The sequence below is a fragment of the Doryrhamphus excisus genome, linkage group LG5, assembly GCF_037039965.1.
Source record: "Doryrhamphus excisus strain RoL-2023G ecotype Guam linkage group LG5, RoL_Dexc_Guam_v1.1, whole genome shotgun sequence".
NCBI lineage: Eukaryota > Metazoa > Chordata > Actinopteri > Syngnathiformes > Syngnathidae > Doryrhamphus > Doryrhamphus excisus.
Window position 1 is genome coordinate 5,910,753 of NC_136361.1, and position 23,327 is coordinate 5,934,079.

The window sequence follows — 23,327 nt, forward strand, 5'->3', positions numbered from 1 at the left end:
GGGAGAAAAAAATATATATTTTTTTACTATATATATTTTAAATATACACATAAATAGTACTTAAACCACCACCAACTTCAAGTTTTATTTCAGCACTTTTTTTTTAATAGTTACTCCGAGAGGCACAAATATAATTTACATGGCTACCGTCTCTATGTGTGCTCCCACAAAAAGTGACTTCCTGTTACAGCCTGCAAGGCTCACCAGTCGACAACAGCGCGCGCACACACACACACACACACACACACACACACACACACACAAACACACCCACCCTGCATCTGTGGCCATCTAGACGTCTTCCTTTTTCCCTTCCGTGTGAAACAGATGTGCTTCAGTCAGTTTTAGTCGTCTTCAAGCCTCCATGACACCTTTGAGGTAGATAACATTCTCCAGTCGCCATTTTCTTTTCTTATTGGGAATATTTCATGATAAAAATAAATGTTTCATCATTTGAGTTGTGATTTTTTTTTTTTAAACTAGACTTTTAATTTTGTTGTGAGACTAAAAAAAATGTTGCCGTATTTGTAAAAAGGTGGGCTTCCTGTCTCGGTGTATGCATGCTTCCTCTTCCCGCCTCCTTGGATAAAAATCAACAAACACGCAAAGTAACAGAAGTTCAGTTAGAATGTAAGACAGCACTAGAGCCGGGGGGTCCAACTGTTGTAAAAAGAAGTATCGGAGCCAAGATGGACACCCCCCCCCCCCCCCACGCTAGAGAGAGAGAGCGTGACTATGGGATTACACAAGCATACAACAAGAACGAGACAATAACAACACAAAATACGACGCCATAACGACCACCAGAGAACTGCAGGAAAACTTAAAAAAATATAATACTGCTCATTGAAAGAAACTGTGGCGCATAACAAGGGGGGGGGGGGGGGGGGGGGGAGTTGGGCGTTCTTTTTTTGTAGCTCTTCCAACGTGACGCCGCGCTTTCCACAGTTTCTTTACTTCAAATGATTTTGGCACATTCTCCTACACATTCATCTGAACAATCCATCCGATTCCGTCGTCGTGCGGCATCACTAAGCTATGCTTGCGGCGGAAGGAGCGGGAAATAGCATCATTAGCGGCGGCCGCGCCTCAAGTGGCGAGATGACGGGTAGTGCAAAAAAAAAAAAATGTCCGCCAGTGTGTTTGTCCCCAGCTTTGGCCGTTGACGACACCGCGCTCCGTTTTTTTGTGACTTTCTTTGATCGCGTAAATAATAAAAAAAAGCTTGCAGAAAGTCAGAACCCATAATGCTTCACTTCACTGTGAGGGGGAGGGGCTTCAGAGAGGATTTTTAGATCCCCGCTTTGTTTTAAACGTGAATAACATTAAAAAAGCCCTAAAATGATACTGATACAGCACTAGTCTACTGTGTAGATGTGACAGGCGTACAGTATTCAATAATTGGGATGGCAGCGCCCTCTGCTGGATTCATAGCAGCAGCACGCCATCTCTCCTGCAGAGAGCGCCATCCAACCACTTTATTTTGAAGTCCTATATTTAAAAAATAAGCGGGGATCTACTCACGGTGGAAGAAAGTGGAAAAAATATATATAAAGTGTCTATGCTATGTGTTTCCTTGGCGGAGGTAACGTCTGCCGGCCTTTTGACAACGCCGCGGCCTTCCCGTCTCCTGTTTTTGTTCTCCCCCCACGCCCTGAGGCCCTACTAACCTCACCTCCGTCTCAAAAAGGACCCAAATTCAGGGCTTGGTTCCCCCATGCAGAAAATAAAACTCCCCCACTGCCTGGTGTCAGTCTGTGTCTGTGCGGGGTTTCTAAGAATAGATAGTAATGACTTCGCGTCCGCCGCCTCGGACCAGCAAGACCCGGTTTAGACCCTCGAGCAGAACCTCCAAGAACTCCATATCTGGGTGGGGGAGTGGTGTGAAGGAGGGTTTCAGAAGCACATAAACAGACTATCAAAACAAAAGCATACACTCATAGACATGCTAAACATTGCTATTATATATTATATATATATATATATACTTAGAACTTCACTATAGGATCTAAACCAGGGGTCTCAAACATGTGGCCCCCGCCTTGATATGAAAGTTTAATGTTAGTACGGCCCGCGCAAGTTTGATATGGATGCTGTATGCTATCATGTACCCAGAAAATATTACGTTTGATTAATGTTCATGTTAAAGGTTAAATAACTGTTAATAGTTATCCTCCCTATCCATGTGGAAGTGGTAAGTTTTTGGCTATTTAAGTTTAAAGGAAATAACTTGAAGGCTACCGTTTAGGTCGCAAGCTCTCTAGTTTGCGAGTTAGCATGTGTCTCAAGACCCTGCAGTTGCGCAATATGTTGTAAATAAAAAGAGTATAAATGTGACTATAGTCGTGTTTTGTCATGTCTACAGGGCTCTAATAATGCTTTGTTCATTTTAATCTGAAAAAAATCATTTGTCTACCCACCAACTATATGTGGTTTCTTAAGTTTTTATTATTATTATTATATTTATTTATTACTGATTGATTGATTTTCTTTATTATTGATTTGTTTATTTATTTTTCATCTTATTTTGTGTAGAAAAATAAGTAAGATAAAAAAAAGTAAGATATTTGAGAACAGTGGAATGTTTTATCAGAGCTTTTATTGTAAAAAATTGGAACCAAAGCAAAGTTTTTTTTTATTTTTTTGTTTTTAATAAATGCGTTTGTTTTTTTTTTGGAAAACCTGATGCGGCCCAGTCTCACCCAGACCCGAGCTCCAGTGGCCCCTAAGTAAATTGAGTTTGAGACCCCTGATCTAAACTATAGTGTCTATTCAGAGAAGGCACCGAGACCCCCTAATGATATTATTATACATGTTTTACTACACTATGTACATGGAAGCGGACTTTCAAGGATACAGTTTTCGTCTCCGCCCCGGTTCTTCGGCGGTCCGGGCATGTTGAGCAGAACCAGGTGGGCTCCCTGCGACTTGTTCACCACCACCTCGTTCAGCTTGATGGCCGTGTGCATGCGACGGACGTTGGTTTGATTCCTGATTGGACGAGAAGGTCGTGGTGAGGAGAGAGGGGAGAGAAACTTTCAAAGATATTCCAGAAAAAAAAAAGAAATGCATCATAAAGAACTTAGTATGTAACAAATAGAAGGTTAAAGGTTTGTGTCGGTCAAACATTAATGACGCAAAAGTTCTGCTTTCCATTCAGAGTTTGGTAACATTGCTCTTCAAACTTAAAAAAAATACACAATTAATGAAGTCATTTGGTGGTTGGATACGGCCTGTTATTAGTAAAAAATATATATATGTATATTACAGCAAATATCATAAGCATTTTCAAGTATAAAAATATCTAAATGAAGTCAAATACAATTATAAGGCATTTAGATATGTAGTACTCCAAACTGGTCACTAGGTGTCAGTGATGTTACATCAATGAGACAATAGCCCCGGCAGGAAGTACTGTACACAAACAGGAAGCTCTCCCAATGCTAACATGTGAGTCTAGATGACGTAATATCGGTGAAAAAGCCCATGACAAGTATTGCTATTTTTTCCCATTTTTGTGTTTTTTCCCCTCCAATATTTAGACTTTGTAAACTTTATTTTTTTTAAATATTATGACTTTATTCCTAAAATATTTTGTCTTTTTCCCTGAACCTTAGTCCAAAAATTACGTTTCTGAAATTATTTTTGCAATATTCTGACATTATTATCATAGATTTTTTTTCTTTTAATATTTTGACTTTATTCTCCTAAAAATTACAGCTACGACTTAATTCCCGTCATCCCATTTTGACTTCATTTACATAACTTTTTCTGCAACCTCATTTCACAAAAAGTTCATACAATACTCCATTTTATTCCCCCCAAATAACACCTTTTTTCTTTAATATGTCAACTTTCTAAAACAAACTAAAATATTTTTACATTATTCCCTGTAAAATTGCAACTTTTCATAATGTGATTTTGTCCTTGTTAAACAACTGCTGAATTTTCAATTTTTTATTGTTAAATTAAATTTTGAGAATGTGCAGTGGCCCACTTTGGACACCCTTGTCTTATGTGTCGACAAAAATATGTTGACTATATTTGGTAACGTAAGCGTAAAAGTGACTATAGGGGTGTTATTTCAGGTTTGGGGAGCTCTAATGTTAAAACTGTATTTAGAAGGCCGTTAATAGATTTTCTAAAATTCAATTTCTAAATAAGGAGATGGAAAGCACAAGTTTGCTTATAATAGCGACTGATATGATTTGCGGGTTAATCACATGAATACAATATAAACACACACAAAGCACATGCGCTGGAGGACACTAACAACACACACACACACACACACATATAGTCTAGAGCAAAGAGAATACAACTTACAGGCTCCCCCACTCTCTAGAAGGAGAAAAATGGGACAGAATCACAGAGACAGGCTTTAGATGCATCCAATATCAGATAACTGATATCATGCTTCTAACGGTCCCACACGCGCCTTACGGCTGTGTGGATGACTTGTTGGGAGTTAGTCCACATTAGTGTGCATGTGGGCCGGCCGTGCAACCCGGACGAACGGCCCAAAGTGCATGCACGTGCTCACCGGTGCAGCCTAAACGCTCATGCCATGCACACACTCATTTTATTCCACCATGTGTGTGTGAATTATTTCATCATTTTATACATAATTTACCCGAGTACGGTTATGATTTTATTCCTTTTTATGAGTAATTACATTGTTTTTATTCCTTATTTCATCATTTATGTAAGTGATGTTATTTTATTCCCTTGTGTGTGAGTATGTTTGCTGTTTTATTCAGTATGTCATTATTTACATAGGATAATGTTGATGTATTCCTTCTTGTCAGTATTTTTGGAGTTTTATTCCTCAAAGCATCATTTGTAGGTCATTTTATTGGTTTATTCCTTATTGCATGTGAGTAATGCTATCATTTTATTTTAATTTTTGCGTGAGTAATTTTATTCTTATTTCATCATTTGTGTGAGTAATTTTATAATTTCAATCCTTATTACATCATTTGTGGGAGTAATGTTACCACATTATTCCTTTTTGTGTGCGTAATTGTATGTTTTCATTCCATATTACATCATTTGTATGCATATTTTTTTCTTTTAAGTCCTTATTACATCATTTGCGGGAGCAATTTTTTTCATTTTATTCCTTTTTGTGTGATTAATTGTATGTTTTCATTCCATATTACATCATCTGTGCGAGTAATTTTACCATTTTAATTCTTATTACATCATTTCTGTGAGTAACTTAATCATTTTATCAGAGTAAAATCATTTGTGGGAATAACGTTATTACATTGTTCCTTTTTGTGTGAGAAATTGTATGTTTTCATTCCATATTTCATCATTTGTGTGAGTAATTTTGCGATTTTATTCCTCATTAAATCATCTAGGTGAGTCATCTTATCGATTTATTCCTTTTTGTGAGTAATTTTATCGTTTAACTGATTATACGATTTGTGGGGGTAACGTTACGTCATTATTCCTTTTTGTGTGAGAAATCGTATGGTTTCATTACATATTTCATCATTCCTGTGAGAAATTTCATCATTGTATTCCATATGATGTCATTTGTTTTTCCTCGTTTCATCATTTCTATGTGTTTTGCAATTGCTAAAAATCCTATTAAAAAGGGTCTTGATGCTTTTATAACTGTCGAATATCATCAGATGAGATTGCGGTTCGAGTTGTTTGCTGTTGGTGTAGGAACAACTTTTATTTGCTGGGATGTAGAAGTTGTGGCTCTGGTTTGAAATCCTGATATTAGGTACCTCGGCAGAGGCGTGGCTTCATGAAAAATGGCGTGTATATGTGTACATGGAGAGCAACCCAATCGATATCCCATAGTAGCCTTTAAGTGACTCACGGCTTCATGTTGAAAAGGTCCCGCACGGCCACGTTGGAGTTGCACTCGCGGTTGCGGCCGCGCTCGGTGAAAAGCTTCTCCTTGGTCCAGGTCATGTGAACTCGCTCGGGTCCAGCCTCGGACTTGTCGTTCATGGAGGCGTGGGAGGCCGTGTTTCTGTCGTGGATGAGTTGCGCCTGAGGGGGACATGGAGACGAGTTGAGAACATACACGCACCAGCCGGATGACGGGATGGGACGTCCATGTGAGTGAGAGAACGTATCAAAATGGAGGATGCATGCCACAGAAGGGATAGGATGGGAAGCACACACCACGATACTTTACCATCTACCCAACAAAGGACCTCATTCACCAGTGACCTTTCTCAATAATAATAATAATAATCATAGTGGAGATGAATATTTATCATCACCGACCATATAAATATAAAAGCCTGGTGTGTCTAATGTGTATAATTGACCATGACATGACAAAACTCATATCCCGATATATTTAGATAGAGCCACTGAAATAAAATATTATTTTTTAAATATAGAAAAAGTAAAATATACCGTTCAATATTGTGCGCTAGTGGTGCACTCACGGTAGTGTCAGCAGCTTGGTTAGCGCCGTTAGCGCTTCTATCTCATGACGACAGACTGTAAACATGGCTGATGCAGTCTTTTCCGCCGTTTACTTCCGCTATGCAGCCTCTCCGCCTCCATATTTCCGCGGGGATATCTGACCATTTGACGTAGCTAAGAAAATGCTAACCAATGCTAACAGCTGCTCCCGAGTGTCAACAATAGCGCAAACGGCAAGCTACAAACGTAATAAGATTAATATCCATAGCTGCACACTTGCTTAAGGGGTCGATATGACACAAAAACAACAAGGAATGAATAAATAAAACTATTAAAAAGCCCGGAGGAGACACGGAGCTAACGTAATTAGCTTGCACTCGGGCGGCGCCATCTTGAAACATGAGACCTCCCCGTTAAATCCAGTCATAGCGATATAAACTGTATGATTGTTTTTGATATCTTGCTTAAAATAAATATCAATTGTTGTGAAAAAACGGCTAAATTAGCACCTCAAGTCACCGAGTCCCAGCGGAGACGAATATTTATCATCACCGACCATATAAATACAGAAGCCTGGTGAGTCTAATTTGTATAATTGACCATAGTATGACAAAACTAATACCCCGATATATTTTGGTAGAGCAACTGAAATAAAATAGTATATTCTCGTTTTTAAATAAATATACAAAAAGTAAAATATACTGTTCAATATTGTGCGATAGTGGTGCACTCACGGTAGTGTCAGCAGCCTAGGTTAGGGCCGTCTTTTCCGCCATTCACTTCCGCTCTGCAGCCTCTGCGCCTTCCATATTTCCGCGGGGATATCCGACCATTTGACGTAGCTAAGAGTATGCTAACAAATGCTAACAGCTGCTCCCGAGTGTTAACAATGGCGTAAACGGCAAGCTACAAACGTAATAAGATGAATATCCATAGCTGCACACTTACTTAAGGGGTCGGTATGACACAAAAACAACAAGGAAGGAATAAATAAAACTCTATTAAACATTAAAAAGGCCGCAGGAGACACGGAGCTAACGTAACTAGCTTGCCCTCGGGCGGCGCCATCTTGAAACATGAGACCTCTGCATGAAATCCAGTCATATCGATAAAAACGATATTATTGTTTTTTAAATTATGCTTAAAAGAAATATAAATTGTTGTGAAAAAACGGGTATATTAGCACCTCAAGTCACAAATTTACCAATTGAAACATACTATAATTAATCAAGTCCATCAAGAGATCATTTGGTGAATAGGACCCAGTAGTGCCAAGTGGGGTGAAAATGAAGTCAATACTATTGTTATTGTCATTGAAAGTCACTTCAAGGTCACTGTGAGACATTTAAGGTGGAAGGGAGATAAAATGACTGGGTGGTGACTCAAGTTATGATAAAATAGACAATATTGTCACATTGTATCATCATAATAAATGACCTAAAGATATGATATACTGTATGTTAGGTTGCGTTTAGGTGACAATACTGTCCATTCTTTCATTCAATGTATTATGGAATGATTTGAATGAGGGAGGGGTTACATATAATGGAGACTCGGGCGGCAAATTTAGGGTATTCACAAAGTAGCCCTTAAAAATGAAAATGAAGGTTACACTTTGTGAAAGCGGGGTCATCCAACAGAGAGACTGAGGGGTGACAGAATCTACTACCTCATCCTCCTGTGTGTCCTCCGTCGGAGAGGACTGCCGGCTCGCACCCTGGCCGGCACCCTGGTTCTTCCTCCGGATTGAGTTACGCGATTCATCAGTGATACTCTGAATCTGAGCGGGGCGGCACATCCCGGAAAGGTGATGGCAGATAAACAGGGGGGAAAAGGGGGGCCGGCTGTCATTTGAGTTGTGTTTTTAACCGTACAATAGGAATAATGGAAGCGTGCTTTTAAACCACCGGGATGCCAAATGTAAACAAACCTTCATATCAAACTGTAGAATTATTGGATCAGTTAGGGAAACGTTAAAAAGGGGAATACGAAAGACGGCTTTTTGTACCTCTCGCTCCCTCTCCGTTTTGGAAAGCTGCATCTGTTTCAGCATCTGGGACCGCTGCTCCATCACCAGGGTCTTCTCGTAGGTGAACGCTGAGATGTCATTATCGTGCTGCACACAGGAGAAATTCAACATCACCACCAGCAGCCATGATAACCATTACAGACCTTCCAACATGGCGAGCTTTTATTCCTTACTACGTCATTTGTGTCAGGTATAATATGCTGCTATTTCTTTTGGGGAGCATTTTTATCAGAATCAGAATCAGAAAATGGTTTATTGCCAGGTATGATCAAACACATACTAAGAATTTGTTTTGGTGAAGTAAGTGCAGACACTATTAAAAAAGAATGAAAATACAAAATATACAGAATATACAGTATAATATACAGTATAAATATATGTACGCAGTCTGTTTTTTGTTTGTTATTCCGGATTATGATTGTATTCATTACTGCGGCATTTGTGTGATTAATGTTATCATTTTCAGCCTTTTTGTGAGTAATTTTATTGTTTATTGTTGTTTTGAATTCGTCATTACATAATTTCTGTGAGTGATGTTATGGTTTTACTTTTTTCTGACATAATTTGTGATTATGTTTGTCATTTTATTCCTTATTTCATTATTTCATCAGTAATTGTATTGTTTTGTTCCTTGTGGCATCATTTGTGTGACAATTTTTTTATTTTATACCTTGTTACATAATTTGTGTGAGTAATGTTATCATTCTATTCCTTTTGTGAGTCATTTTATTCCTCATTTCACCATTTGTGTGAGCAATTCCCTTATTTTAATCCATATCACATCATTCACATATTTTGTGTGAGTAATGTTATCATTTTATTCCTTTTTGTGAGTCATTTTATTCCTCATTTCATCATTTGTATGAGCAATTTTCTCATTTTAATCCATATTACATCATTTACATATTTTGTGTGAGTAATTTTATAATTTTATTCCTTTTTGAGTCATTTTATTCCTCATTTCATCATCTGTGTGAGCAATTTTCTTATTTTATTCCATATTACATCATTTTTGTGAGGAGTTTTATCATTTTATAGACCTTGAAACGTGACAATTTCCTTTTGATGGAAAAAAAACCCTACATGAGCAGTTGTTTGGTTGCAGATGTAGAGGGTAAGCCAACAGTGCCATCAAGTGGACAAATGACACAAAGAAAGGCTTTCAAGGTAAATCATTATAAAATATTTTTTCTAAATGAGCTGTTATAATTATACATTTTATAGCATTGGGGCTGCACGATGGTCGAGTGGTTAGCGTGCAGACCTCACAGCTAGGAGACCCGAGTTCAATACCACCCTCGGCCATTTCTGTGTGGAGTTTGCATGTTCTGTCCCGGCTTTCTCCGGGTACTCCGGTTTCCTCCCACATTCCAAGAAAAACATGCTAGGTTAATTAGCGACTCCAAATTGTCCATAGGTATGAATGTGAGTGTGAATGGTTGTTTGTCTATATGTGCCCTGTGATTGGCTGGCCACCAGTCCAGGGTGTACCCCGCCTCTCGCCCAAAGACAGCTGGGATAGGCTCCAGCACCCCCCTGCTACCCTTGTGAGGAAAAGCGGTAGAAAATGAATGAATGAATGAATCTGCAAGTTCATATATTACGTGCGGAGTTCCCCAGGGGTCAATACTAGGACCAAAACTTTTCAACTTGTACATGAATGATATCTTCAAAGGAAAGCAGGAAGTGAACAAATGTAACAGTTACTGATTGTAAAAGTACCAGCCGGGATAGGCTACAGCAACCCCCGTGACCCTCGTGAGGATAAGCGGCTGAATGTTAGCATTGCAGGTGACACTAAAATTAATCCAAATATTCCCTGATAACCCAAAAAGTATGCTACACGCTAAAAACGCCTCTTGTAGATTAGGTTTTCCTCAGCACATCCTCTCCACATTTGAAGTGCCATTTACCATCTCTACCACTTCCACCTCTGCATTGAGTCGCAGGTGGTAAAGGAAGGTCTGGAGATCTTTCTTCATCTGGATACTGTTGTCATCCATCTGGGCCACGGTGAAGATGCGCATCTTACACTTCCTCCACACCTGAAGAAGAGTTTTAGGTAACAGATTTAGGAATTTGAATGCAACTCATGTGACTGTAAAGAACCAATCACATGACAGTAGGCTATGCATGTTTGTGTGTATCCGTGTGTAAATTATCAACCCAATCATCCCCAACATGCAAGGCACACGCATACATTTTAGTACAATTCATGAATCCCTGTTCATCTGTCTATACCAGTGATTCATAGTGATGAATAATTCCACTAGATGGCAGCAGATACAATTGTAGTGAACTGGTTGGGATTCATGCATGTAATTTTTTGTATGGTGCCGTACCGTAGCGTAGCGTACCGTACCACACATGCCCGCCTACCTTGTGCTGTCGCAGCAGGAAGGGCAGCAGCATCAACATGCCTCCGTCGTGAACCACCCACCACACATCGATGGTGCCCTCGCCCAGGCGGTCCTGGTTGGTGGGGAAGCTGTCCACATTCTTTGCCACAAGCAAGGCCTGGTGGGCAAATGTGGTCTCCCGCACTGTCTCTGCACGGATGGATGGATGGAGAAAAACATGATAACAGCCTCTTCCTCAACTAGTCCAGTAATCAGCATACCATGCATTATTAACCCTTCGATGCATGAGTCAGGTTGTTTTCTTGAAATATCTTCATAATGCAATTTTTTTTATCATTTCATATTCCAGGTATTCCTCAAAAACATGCTTTTGATATCATGCCATTCACATTTTTAACTTACCTTTTATACATTTTAAGAAATTTTTGTTTTTGTGTTACTACCCCAACCATAGATAGATAGATAGATAGATAGATAGATAGATAGATAGATAGATAGATAGATGATAGATGATAGATAGATAGATGTATAGAGAGATATAGAGTGAGAGAGATATAGAGAGGGAGAGGTAGGGATGGAGGGATGGATGGATAGAGATATATAGATAGAAAGATAGATATAGAGATAGATACATATATACTAGATATAGGGATGGATGGATGGAACTATCTATATAGATAGACAGATAGACAGATAGACAGATAGACAGATAGACAGATAGATAGACAGATACAGATAGACAGATAGACAGATAGACAGATAGACAGATAGATAGACAGATAGACAGATAGATAGATAGATAGATAGATAGATAGATAGATAGACAGATAGATAGATAGATAGATAGATAGACAGATAGATATTCTGCTGTGGATCCTATCGAGATGCTGTGGCATTCATTCTTTCTTTTTTAAGATGTTTTTAACATGAAGTTATTATTGTGCGGTCCTAAATATAATACTAAATATCATACAAGTGATTATTCCTAACCAAAATGGCAAAATTGGCATAAAACGCATTGATTCTAGTATGGGTCCAGTCACTCGTGCATCTAAGGGTTTATCATTTATTCTCATTTTTCATCTTTTTTTCATCACTACCTGTGAAATTCCTCCACGACTGCGGGTCATTGGACTGCTTCCAGGTTCCAGGCCAGGCCATGAGGACGGTGTTATGCTTCATGCCTCCCAACCCGGCCGACTGGATAAGATGAGAGACGCCATCTCGGAGGTTGGAAGACACGACAACATGGCAGAAACCTTTGGTCCGCTCTGCCGACATGGCAGCCTTGATGTTCTGGAAAGAGTTATATTTACGGGTGGGTCCACTTTTTTGGGGTGCGGGGGGGTTTACATACAACCTAGTGGATTGAAAGCTACGTCCCACAGGCTTTTTTGATCACTTCAGGAAAAAATTGCCATACCTGCTCAGCCCTCTTTGCCTCCGTCTCTTTGGTAAGAAAAGTCCCCTCCAGTACATTCCCGACTATCGTTAAGCCTTTCCCCGCCTTCAGTTGAGAGGTGAATGACAGCAGACGAGGATGTTTCACCGCTTGGTCCGAGTCCAGGTTCAAGAGCACCAACAACTGAGGTCTGGATGCCAGGGAAGGGGAAAAAAAAAGCATTTAATTGTACTGAAGATTGGATTCTTGACTTAGTTTACAGCAGTGGTATCCTAATTATTTCAAATATTTAAATTAAATTAAATTAAATTAAATTAAATTAAATTAAATTAAATTAAATTAAATTAAATTAAATTAAATTAAATTAAATTAAATTAAATTAAATTAAATTAAATTAAATTAAATTAAATTAAATTATTTAATGTATTTATTATTATTATTATTATTATTATTATTATTATTATTCATTCAAAATGATTTAAATTATTTGTCCAAATTACTATCTATCCTTTTTGTGACTTTTTTCATATAATATTTGGACTGGAATGGAAGGCGCGGGTATGCATCCCTGCCTCCACACAGAAACAATGACTTATACAAAAAGGTCTCACTCCATTCATGCCATTGTTCTATGGAGCAAACGCACCGAGGCTATAAAACCAATCAGACTCAGGTTCAAGTTCAGGCTCATTGTGGTCATTTCTTGTTGCCAGTGGACGATGCTGTGACTATTTCCGTGACCATCATCATCATCATCATCATCATCATTATTGTATGCATGGAGGTCTCACAATTGTGGAGTTCAATTATGAACAATTACATTAATTAATTAAACATTAATGTTTCATACTAAAATGGCCGACTATCTGTCTATGTTATTGAGGAATCGTCTCAATGATGGCAAAGTTTGACGGCATGCTCCGTCCGCATCCTAATGACGTTGGATAAAATCCTTCATAATTTTTCATCACCCATGTGTCTAGTATCTGTGAAGGTTTTTTTTGGCCTCATTTGGTTAGAGTCCCAGGAAGCAATTTGCCAAAGTATGGCCCCTGGTTTTGGCCTAAAATGGATGGTTCAAACTAAACTTTTTTTTTAGTCATGAAGTTCATTAATTCATTTTTCTACCGCTTATCCTCATGAGGGTTGCGGGGGATGCTGGAGCCTATCCCAGCTGTCTTCGGGCGAGAGGCGGGGTACACCCTGGACTGGTGGCCAGCCAATCACAGGGCACATATAGACAAACAACCATTCACACTCACATTCATACCTATGGACAATTTGGAGTCGCTAATTAACCTAGCATGTTTTTGGAATGTGGGAGGAAACCGGAGTACATGCAAACTCCACACAGAGATGCCCGAGGGTGGAATCAAACTCGGGTCTCCTAGCTGTGTGGCCTGTGTGCTAACCACTTGCTCGCCGTGCAGCCTGTTACGTAACATTCATTCATTAATTTTCTACCACTTATCTTCACAAGGGTTGCAGGGGATGCTGGAGCCTATCCCAGCTGCCTTTGGGCGAGAGGCGGGGTACACCCTGGACTGGTGGCCAGCCAATCACAGGGCACATATAGACAAACAACCATTCACACTCACATTCATACCTATGGACTAGCATGTTTTTGGAATGTGGGAGGAAACCGGAGTACCCGAATAAAAACCCACGTGTGCACAGAGGTGGAACTGAACTTGGGTATCCTAGATGTGAGACCTGCGTGCTAACCACTTGTCCAATGTGCAGTGCAAATTTTAAAATAACAATTTATCACGGGCGATACAGAAGATTTGTATTCAGGAACCCCCGAAATATATAACACAAGTACACACACACACAAACTCTACAACACTGCCTTCGAATTCAAAAGTACTGTACTCGTATTCAGTACCTCCAGTTTTTGGTGTGGGGGGCGGCGTCCTCAAGACGAATAAGAGCGAAGCGGGCGGCGTTTAGCGACAGCCCTCGAATACCGTCACCCCATTCCTTCTCCGCCCTGATAAAACAAACACATTATAACCATTACATACTTAACTTTACTTAAAAATCACACATTTTAGTTAGCTAAGGTAAACATTCATCCTCCATATCCATCTTTCCCTGGATATGACATGTTTAGGAACCTTTTAGCCCCACAAGCTAGCATACATTTGTTGCAATCCTCACCCTCTGTATTCAATATATTTGTAGATGCAGCCAGCGATTGCCATGGCAACAATGGCGTAGTACCAGGAGGAAATGAACATTAGAGCGAGACACAAGCTCATTCCCAGAAAGGACAGAGTCCTGTGAAAGAAAGAAAGAAAAAACAATTAATTAACAAGACTTAGTCCACTAATTACAAAGCCGAACTATTTATAGAACTGTGTCACAGTTTTTTTTTTTGCCTCATTAGTGGAGGCACAGGAAACACATTTTGGAATGGACAGCGAAGAGGCTTAACCGTGGAGTGAAATGATGAAAATGACAGGTATTGTCTGCAGCCTTTGTTAATTAATCTTTGGAATTAATCTTAATTCTGAGGTGTATTGGTGTGTGAGTGCCTGAAATAGGCATCGGGAGGGGGAAAACATCAATTAGGTCAATAGTTGGAACTCTAAAAGGTTTCAATGGACTTTTCCATATTCTGCCCTCTGAATAATTAAGTATAGATCATCTATCACAGACCAGTGGTAATATTTGAAGCGTGGTCTCCAGTTTGGTGTTCGTAGGAGAGTCTGGACTGCGCAGGCCAGGTTGACAAACAGGTAGCACATGAGGAAAAACCTGTTGAGAAAATAATGCATTATGCCACGGGTGCCCAAAGTGCGGCCCATGGAGCATTTACAGCACATTCTAACACAATGAATTCATTTATAATGATGTATATTTTATTAAATAACACAAAGCGTACAGTGGATTGAGTTTTGAGACTAAATCCATATTTGATGGACACCCACATTGAAAGGATTGGTGCCACAGCATCCAATGAAGCGATGAGGATTCCGATTTCACAGATTCCGGCGGTCAGCAGTAGAGCCCAAGTCGGTTCTCCGTTAGCCTTCCCGTGTCCAAACACCTAAAAACATCACATTACAAAGTATCAAGGTTAAGGACAGAATATTAATATAGTAAATACAGGGACGGGCGGCACAGCGGTCGAGTGGCTAGTGCGCAGACTTCACAGCTAGGAGACCGGGGTTCAATCCCACCCTCGGCCATCTCTCAGGAAAAGAAATTAATTTAGAGCATAGAAAACCATCAAAAAATGGTTCTTAACATTATTAGAGCCCTCTAGACATGAAATAACACCCCTATAGTCACCTTTACACTCATATTAGCCAAATGTAGTAGTCATAGTAAGATGCCTTTGGGCAAGAGGCAGGATACACCGTGGACTGGTCCGGCCAATCACAGGGCAATTTAGAGTTGCCAATTAACCTAGCATGCATTACAGTATATAGCGAGGGCTGCACGGTGTCACGAGTGGTTAGCACGTAGGCCACACAGGTAGGAGACCCAAGTTAGATTCCAAAAAAAAACGTATAAGACGTATAAAGAGTACAAGATTTAAGAACGTCCAATACCCATCTCTAATACTAAAGGTTCTTTTAGTCAGCCACTTTACCAAAACGCCAGAATTTTGACCCTTTAAGACAGGGGTGGGCAAACTACTAAGTATGAATGTGAGTGTGAATGGTTGTTTGTCTTATATGTGCCCTGTGATTGGCTGGCGACCAGTCCAGGGTGTACCCCACCTTTTGCCCGAAGAAAGATGGGATAGGCTCCAGCACCCCGTGACCCTTGTGAAGATAAGTGGTAGAAAAATGATTAAATTGTTATTTTATAATTTGGGCTTCACAGTGGACAAGTGGTTAGCACGCAGGCCTCACAGCTAGGATAACCGAGTTCAATTCCACCCCCGTGCATGCATGGGTTTTCTCCCGGTACTCCGGTTTCCTCCCACATTCCAAAAACATGCTAGGTTAATTAGCGACTCCGAATTGTCCATAGGTATGAATGTGAGTGTGAATGGTTGTTTGTCTATATGTGCCCTGTGATTGGCTGGCGACCAGTCCAGGGTGTACCCCGCCTTTCGCCCAAACACAGCTGGGATAGGCTCCAGCACCCGCGCGACCCTCGTGAGGAAAAGCGGTAGAAAATGAATGAATGAATATTTGGATCGAAACACCCCCCCCCCCCCAACCAACTACTTCATTTTCTCACCTGTAGAAAAGGTACTATGCCATCTCGTGCGATGGCCTGCAACAGGCGTGGGGCCCCGGTCAAACTCTGCAGTCCAGCGCCACAGCAGGAGAAGAAGGAGCCAATCACAATGACCCACGGTGAGGGCCAGGACAGCGTGCCGATAACGAGGTTCCCTTTGACGGAGTCGCCAAACCTACAAAAAAAAACCTAATTCAGCTGCAGAATGCGTTGGAATGGCATTTTGTACACATTAATATTTTATCCTTTGTTGACTTATGGAGTTGTTTGTCTATATGTGCCCTGTGATTGGCTGGCCACCAGTCCAGGGTGTACCCCGCCTCTCGCCCAAAAACAGCTGGGATAGGCTCCAGCACCCCCGCGACCCTCATGAGGAAAAAGCGGTAGAAAATGAATGAATGAATGACTTATGGAGTTATTATACATCTTGATCGCTTTCTGTCATAAAAATACCAAAATACTTATTTTAACTCATCAGAAACATAAATAATTAGAAACATCTGGAAGTTCAGGCGGCATGGCGGACGAGTTCAGCCTATTTGAGAATACAGTGGTACCTCGGTTAACATCCATTCCTGGTTAGCGCATTTCTCGGTTAACATCCAAAATATTTTGTATGCCAATTTTACAATAGGGCTGCGCGGTGATCGTGTGGTTAGCGCGCAGACCTCACAGCTAGGAGACCAGGGTTCAATTCCAGCCTGGAGTTTGCATGTTCTCCCTGTGCATGCGTGGGTTTTCTCCGGGTACTCCGGTTTCCTCCAACATTCAAAAAACATGCTAGGTTAATTGTTGACTCCAAATTGTCCATAGGTATGAATGAGTGTGAATGGTTGTTTGTCTATATGTGCCCTGTGATTGGCTGGCGACCAGTCCAGGGTGTACCCCGCCTCTCGCCCGAAGGAAAAGCGGTAGTGAATGAATGAATCTGCAAGTTCATATATTACGTGCGGAGTTCCCCAGGGGTCAATACTGGGGCCAAAATTGTTGAACTTGTACATCAAAGAAATGTCAAAAGGAAAGCAGGAAGTGAACAAATGCAACAGTTACCGATTGTAAAAGTACCAGATGGAGGGGTAGGATTTAATAAGCTTTGCTTCTTCCTACTCCTTTTGGACATGTGGAACTGTGAACTGATTATGTGATGCATTCAATTGTAATCTGATGCATGTTCAAATTAAATTAAATCATTCCCATTAACAAATATTCCGGAATCAGGAAGAAATCCTCATTAATATAAAGTATGTAGTGTGATTCAGCAACAGTGATTGTGTAACTAAATACCTGAGGACCGGGTTTTGCAATGTGTGCAGAGTATTGCAACGTGTGTTTAAGTCTTACTTGTCTCTAAGCAAAACGCCCTCAATGCAGGCGCCAAACAACACCACGCTGCTGAAATCTGAGGAAAACTGTTAAGGAGAATAAATAATTCAAACTTCCAAATCACAATTTTGCATTGCAATGGACAGAATGAAATGTTTGCCCCTTTCCTGGGTCACCTTTAGCAGCAACAACTGCAATCAAATCTTTGTGATAACTTGCAATGAGTCTCTTACAGCGCTGTGGAGGAATTTTGACCCACAAATTTTTGCAGAATTGTTGTCATTCAGTCTCATTAGAGGGTTTTCCAGCATGAATACCACAGCATCTCAATAGGATCCAAAGTCTTCATTTTGTTTTTATTCAGCCAATCAGAGGTGGACGAGCTGGTATGTTTTGGATTATTGTCCTGCTGCAGAACCCAAGTTCAGCTTCAGGTCACTAACCTCCTTCAGGATTTTTTTGGTAGACAAAATTAATGTTCTTCCAGGTCCCGAAGCAGCAAAACAGCCCCAGACCATCACACTACCACCACCATATTTTACTGTTGGTATATAAGAAATAAGAAATCAGGAAAGGGGCAAAACACTGTTTCACACCACTGCAATCACGCACCATCATATTATAATAGGACTATCTGATTGGCTTGTGTTTACAACCCCGTCCAGTAGATGGCATTGTTACTCCTTGTTCGTCCTGGGGTGCCCATTTTGGTCATTTTTGCATATATTTTTTTTCCGAAATGCTTTTTTCCTCATCATGACTCTATCCTAAAGTCTTTCAATTTAATTCTCGTAATATATAATTTTCCAAAAGTCTTGTTTTGTTTCTCATATTCCAACTTTTAAAAAAAGTTTTAACATTTTAACTTCATAATTTAAAAATTTATTCCTCACCTCATAATAGTACAACTGTATTGTTGTAAAATTATGATTTTTTTCTGCTCTTTTCTTGAATTTTTGCTGATTTTTTAAAAACGTTTTTCTTGTTAAACTGTATTTTTAGAATGTGCCAAGGTCCATTAAAACTAGCTTGACAGCACATCACAAACAAACAAACAGCTCACGGTACGACTCAGTCAGTTAAGGTAAGTAAACACATACGTAACAATGAGCTACCATTCTATGTGCATAACAACGACTCGGCACAAACAAACTTCCTTCTTTTCCAAAGTGCCCGCAAGGCATGCTGGGTACTCCAGCAGTAACCCCATTGACTTTTTAATCAACAATAAATCCATGGAGCTCCATGTCGTACTGACAAGTATAAGGATACAGATGATAGAGGTGGTAAAGATAGCCAAAATGGTTCCAACTGGGATGGATCTTTGGGCGTCCCGCAAGTCACCTGATCGATTTGACCCAGCCATGATTCCTAACAGGTCACAACAACAAAAAGGATGAAATCTTTCAAAGAGACTCAAAGTCCAGTGCTGACGATGCTGATCTGTTTACGCTATGTACAATATCACTCTCACCAGTGACCGAGGGGAAGTAGATTCCCACCAGCAGAGTGAAGAAGGTGGCAATGTCGTTGACGACGTAGGGCATTAAGATATCCTGGGTGGAGTTTACTCCCTCTATAGAAGACAAGTTCTTGTTTTCGTCCAACATACCCAGAGGGCCATATGCAGACCACATGTTTTCTACAAGAGGAGATATACATTTTTAGAAGAATACAGATACCCATGCCAATCATCCTCCAGTTGATGATACTGCATGTTTACATGTACATTATAGTGTATACTCAAACCTGAAATGACTCCACTGGTGAGTCCAGGGATGCCCTGAATGCTGGTCACGTCGTTCTTCTTGAAGTAATCGTTGCAGGTAGCGTTGAGTTCAGGACCGTCGCAGAACAGGTTCCACAGCTGCGTAGCCGCGGTCACATTATCGATGACTTCAGTCTTAAGACACTTGTCAAAGTTGTGGTTCTGCAGGGTGCGATTCCCCAGCATACAAACACTATAAAGAAGGCGAAACGAAAGCAATGAGATGACGACTATAGCACATCATGACTGGTTCAAGACACTTCATCCTTGATGTTTGTTAAATACAAGGACTGGTTCAAGACTCTTCCTCCTTGTACTTAGCAAACATCAGTAGTACGAGGTCATATAACCATACAATGACATAATGGGTACCATAGTAACCGTCAATATAGTGATATATATTTATAGCACATCATGACTGGTTCAAGACTCTTCATCCTTGATGTTGTATGTTGTGTGTATCCTTGTATTTAACAAACATGGTTTACTATGCTACCCATTATGTCATTGTATGGTTATATGACCTCGTACTACGATACGAAGGTTCAAGACTCTTCATCCTTGTATTTAGCAAACATCAAGGATGAAGAGTATTGGACCTTCGTTATGACATAATGGGACATTATGTAATTTATGGTCATATCACCTCGTACATCTGTACGAAGGTTCAAGACTCTTCATCCTTGTATTTAGCAAACATCAAGGATGAAGAGTCTTGAACATAATGGGTACCATAGTAACTGTCAATATAGTGATATATATACTATATATAGCACATCATGACTGGTTCAAGACTCTTCATCCTTGATGTTTGCTAAATACAAGGATGAAGAGTCTTGCACCAATCATGATGTGCTCGACATATCACAATATTGACAGTTACTATGGTACCCATTATGTCATAACGAAGGTCCAATACTCTTCATCCTTGATGCTTGCTAAATACAAGGATGAAGAGTCTTGAACCTTCGTACCGAAGTACGAGGTGATATGACCATACAATGACATAAGTGGTACCATAGTAACTGTCAATATATATATATAGCACATCATGACTGGTTCAAGACTCTTCATCCTTGATGTTTGCTAAATAAAAGGATGAAGGGTCCTTGTATTCATATGATATGTATAGCACATCAGGACTGGTTCAAGACTCTTCATCCTTGTATTTAGCAAACATCAGCACATCATGACTGGTTCAAGACTCTTCATCCTTGATGTTTGCTAAATACAAGGATGAAGAGTCTTGAACCAGTTATGATGTGCTATATATATATATATATATATATATATATATATATTTATCACTATATTGACAGTTACTATGGTACCCATTATGTCATTGTATGGTCATATCACCTCGTACTTCGGTGCCAAGGTTCAAGGCTCTTCATCTTTGTATTTAGCAAACATCAAGGATGAAGAGTCTTGAGCATAATGACATAATGGGTACCATAGTAACTGTCAATATAGTGATATACAGTGAAGAAAATAAGTATTTGAACACCCTGCTATTTTGCTATTTCTCCCACTTAGAAATCATGGAGGGGTCTGAAATTTTCATCGTAGGTGCATGTCCACTGTGAGAGAGATAAACTAAAAAGAAAAATCCAGAAATCACAATGCATGATTTTTTAACAATTTATTTGTGTGATACAGCTGCAAATAAGTATTTGAACACCTGTGTATCATCTAGAATTCTGACCCTGAAAGACCTGTTAGTCTGCCCATTAGAAGTCCACCTGCACTCCATGTATCATCCTGAATCAGATGCACCTGTTTGAGGTCGTTAGCTGCATAAAGACACCTGTCCACCCCATACAATCAGTAAGACTTTAACTTGTAACATGGCGAAGACCAAAGAGCTGTCCAAAGACACCAGAGACAAAATTGTACACCTCCACAAGGCTGGAAAGGGCTACGGAGCAATTACCAAGCAGCTTGGTGAAAAAAGGTCCACTGTTGGAGCTATCATTAGAAAATGGAAGAAGCTAAACATGACGGTCAATCTCAATCGGAGTGGAGCCCCATGCAAGATATCACCTCGTGGGGTCTCAATGATTCTAAGAAAGGTGAGGAATCAGCCCAGAACTACACGACAGGACTTGGTCAATGACCTGAAAAGAGCTGGGACCACCGTTTCCAAGGTTACTGTAGGTAATACACTAAGACGTCATGATGTGAAATCATGCATGGCACGAAAGGTTCCCCTGCTTAAACCAGCACATGTCAAGGCCCGTCTTAAGTTTGCATATGACCATTTGGATGATACAGAGGAGTCATGGGAGAAAGTTTTATGGTCAGATGAGACCAAAATAGAACTTTTTGGTCATAATTCCAATAAGCGTGTTTGGAGGAAGAAGAATGAAGAGTACAATCCGAAGAACACCATCCCTACTGTGAAGCATGGGGGTGGTAGCATCATGCTTTGGGGGTGTTTTTCTGCACATGGGACAGGACGAGTGCACTGCATTAAAGAGAGGATGACTGGGGCCGTGTATTGTGAGATTTTGGGGAACAACCTCCTTCCCTCTGTCAGAGCATTGAAGATGGGTCGTGGCTGGGTCTTCCAACACGACAACGACCCGAAGCACACAGCCAGGAAAACCAAGGAGTGGCTCCGTAAGAAGCATATCAAGGTTCTAGCATGGCCCAGCCAGTCTCCAGACCTGAACCCAATCGAAAATCTTTGGAGGGAGCTCAAACTCCGTGTTTCTCAGCGACAGCCCAGAAACCTGACTGATCTAGAGAAGATCTGTGTGGAGGAGTGGGCCAAGATCCCTCCTGCAGTGTGTGCAAACCTGGTGAAAAACTACAGGAAACGTTTGACCTCTGTAATAGCAAACAAAGGCTACTGTACCAAATATTAACATTCATTTTCTCAGGTGTTCAAATACTTATTTGCAGCTGTATCACACAAATAAATTGTTAAAAAATCATGCATTGTGATTTCTGGATTTTTCTTTTTAGTTTATCTCTCTCACAGTGGACATGCACCTACGATGAAAATTTCAGACCCCTCCATGATTTCTAAGTGGGAGAAATAGCAAAATAGCAGGGTGTTCAAATACTTATTTTCTTCACTGTATATATATATATATATATATATATATATATATATATATATATATAGCACACCATGACTGGTTCAAGAATATTCATCCTTGTATTTAGCAAACATCAAGGATGAAGAGTCTTGAACCAGTCATGATGTGCTGTACATATCACCTCGTACTTCGGTACGTAATAAAAAAAAACCTTAAACTATATTAGGAAAGCAGGAAGTGAACAAATGTAACAGTTACTGATTGTAAAAGTACCAGATGGAGGGGTAGGATTTAATAAGCTTTGCTTCTTCCTACTCCTTTTGGACATGTGGAACTGTGAACTGATTATGTGATGCATTCAATTGTAATCTGATGCATGTTCAAATGAAATTAAACCATTACCATTACTACTGTTCTGATGTACTGAATACTGGACTCACGGGAAGTCGGGGGGTTCGAAGATGGTCTTGATGACGCCGGCGTAGATGGAGAGGATGGACAGAAAGACACAAGCCAGGAAGACGAGAGCAAGCTTGTTGACATATTTGACTCCCACAAAGACGACCACGGACATCAGTGTAAGGCAGCATGTGCCGTACACACGCATGTTGTTGAGGAGCGCGTCCACTTCATCCTCCTTCTTTTCCGAAACAAAGATGGCCGCTTTAGGCACGATGTAAGTCTGAAAGGAGGGAGGAGTAATAATGCAAAAAAAGACCCCTTTTGGTCAAATTTTATGTTGACAAAAGCCGTCAACTGTAATAAGGCTCCACACGGGTTGTTGATGGGGTTT

General features: G+C 40.2%; 1 protein-coding gene across 9 annotated transcripts in view; it reads right to left on the minus strand.

The window, feature by feature from the left end:
• Positions 1-464: 464 nt before the first annotated feature.
• Positions 465-23,327, minus strand: part of slc12a7b (solute carrier family 12 member 7b) — a 60,216-nt gene continuing 37,353 nt past the window's right edge. For 6 of the 9 annotated variants that reach the window (XM_058059565.2, XM_058059568.2, XM_058059567.2 and 3 more), the window contains 20 exons: positions 22,975-23,216; positions 19,469-19,680; positions 19,194-19,361; positions 18,992-19,090; positions 17,738-17,795; positions 16,397-16,571; positions 15,130-15,248; positions 14,858-14,956; positions 14,357-14,476; positions 14,082-14,186; positions 12,215-12,383; positions 11,892-12,087; positions 10,811-10,980; positions 10,345-10,476; positions 8,411-8,518; positions 8,072-8,182; positions 5,840-6,015; positions 4,327-4,341; positions 2,858-2,991; positions 465-1,866 (listed from right to left, as the gene is read on the minus strand). In XM_058059565.2, the coding sequence (XP_057915548.2) occupies positions 1,775-1,866; positions 2,858-2,991; positions 4,327-4,341; positions 5,840-6,015; positions 8,072-8,182; positions 8,411-8,518; positions 10,345-10,476; positions 10,811-10,980; positions 11,892-12,087; positions 12,215-12,383; positions 14,082-14,186; positions 14,357-14,476; positions 14,858-14,956; positions 15,130-15,248; positions 16,397-16,571; positions 17,738-17,795; positions 18,992-19,090; positions 19,194-19,361; positions 19,469-19,680; positions 22,975-23,216 (2,700 nt within the window). In that variant the 3' untranslated portion in view covers positions 465-1,774. The remainder of the gene's footprint in view (positions 1,867-2,857; positions 2,992-4,326; positions 4,342-5,839; positions 6,016-8,071; positions 8,183-8,410; positions 8,519-10,344; positions 10,477-10,810; positions 10,981-11,891; positions 12,088-12,214; positions 12,384-14,081; positions 14,187-14,356; positions 14,477-14,857; positions 14,957-15,129; positions 15,249-16,396; positions 16,572-17,737; positions 17,796-18,991; positions 19,091-19,193; positions 19,362-19,468; positions 19,681-22,974; positions 23,217-23,327) is intronic. The other 3 variants (XM_058059570.2, XM_058059566.2, XM_058059571.2) reach the window with 3 other exon arrangements.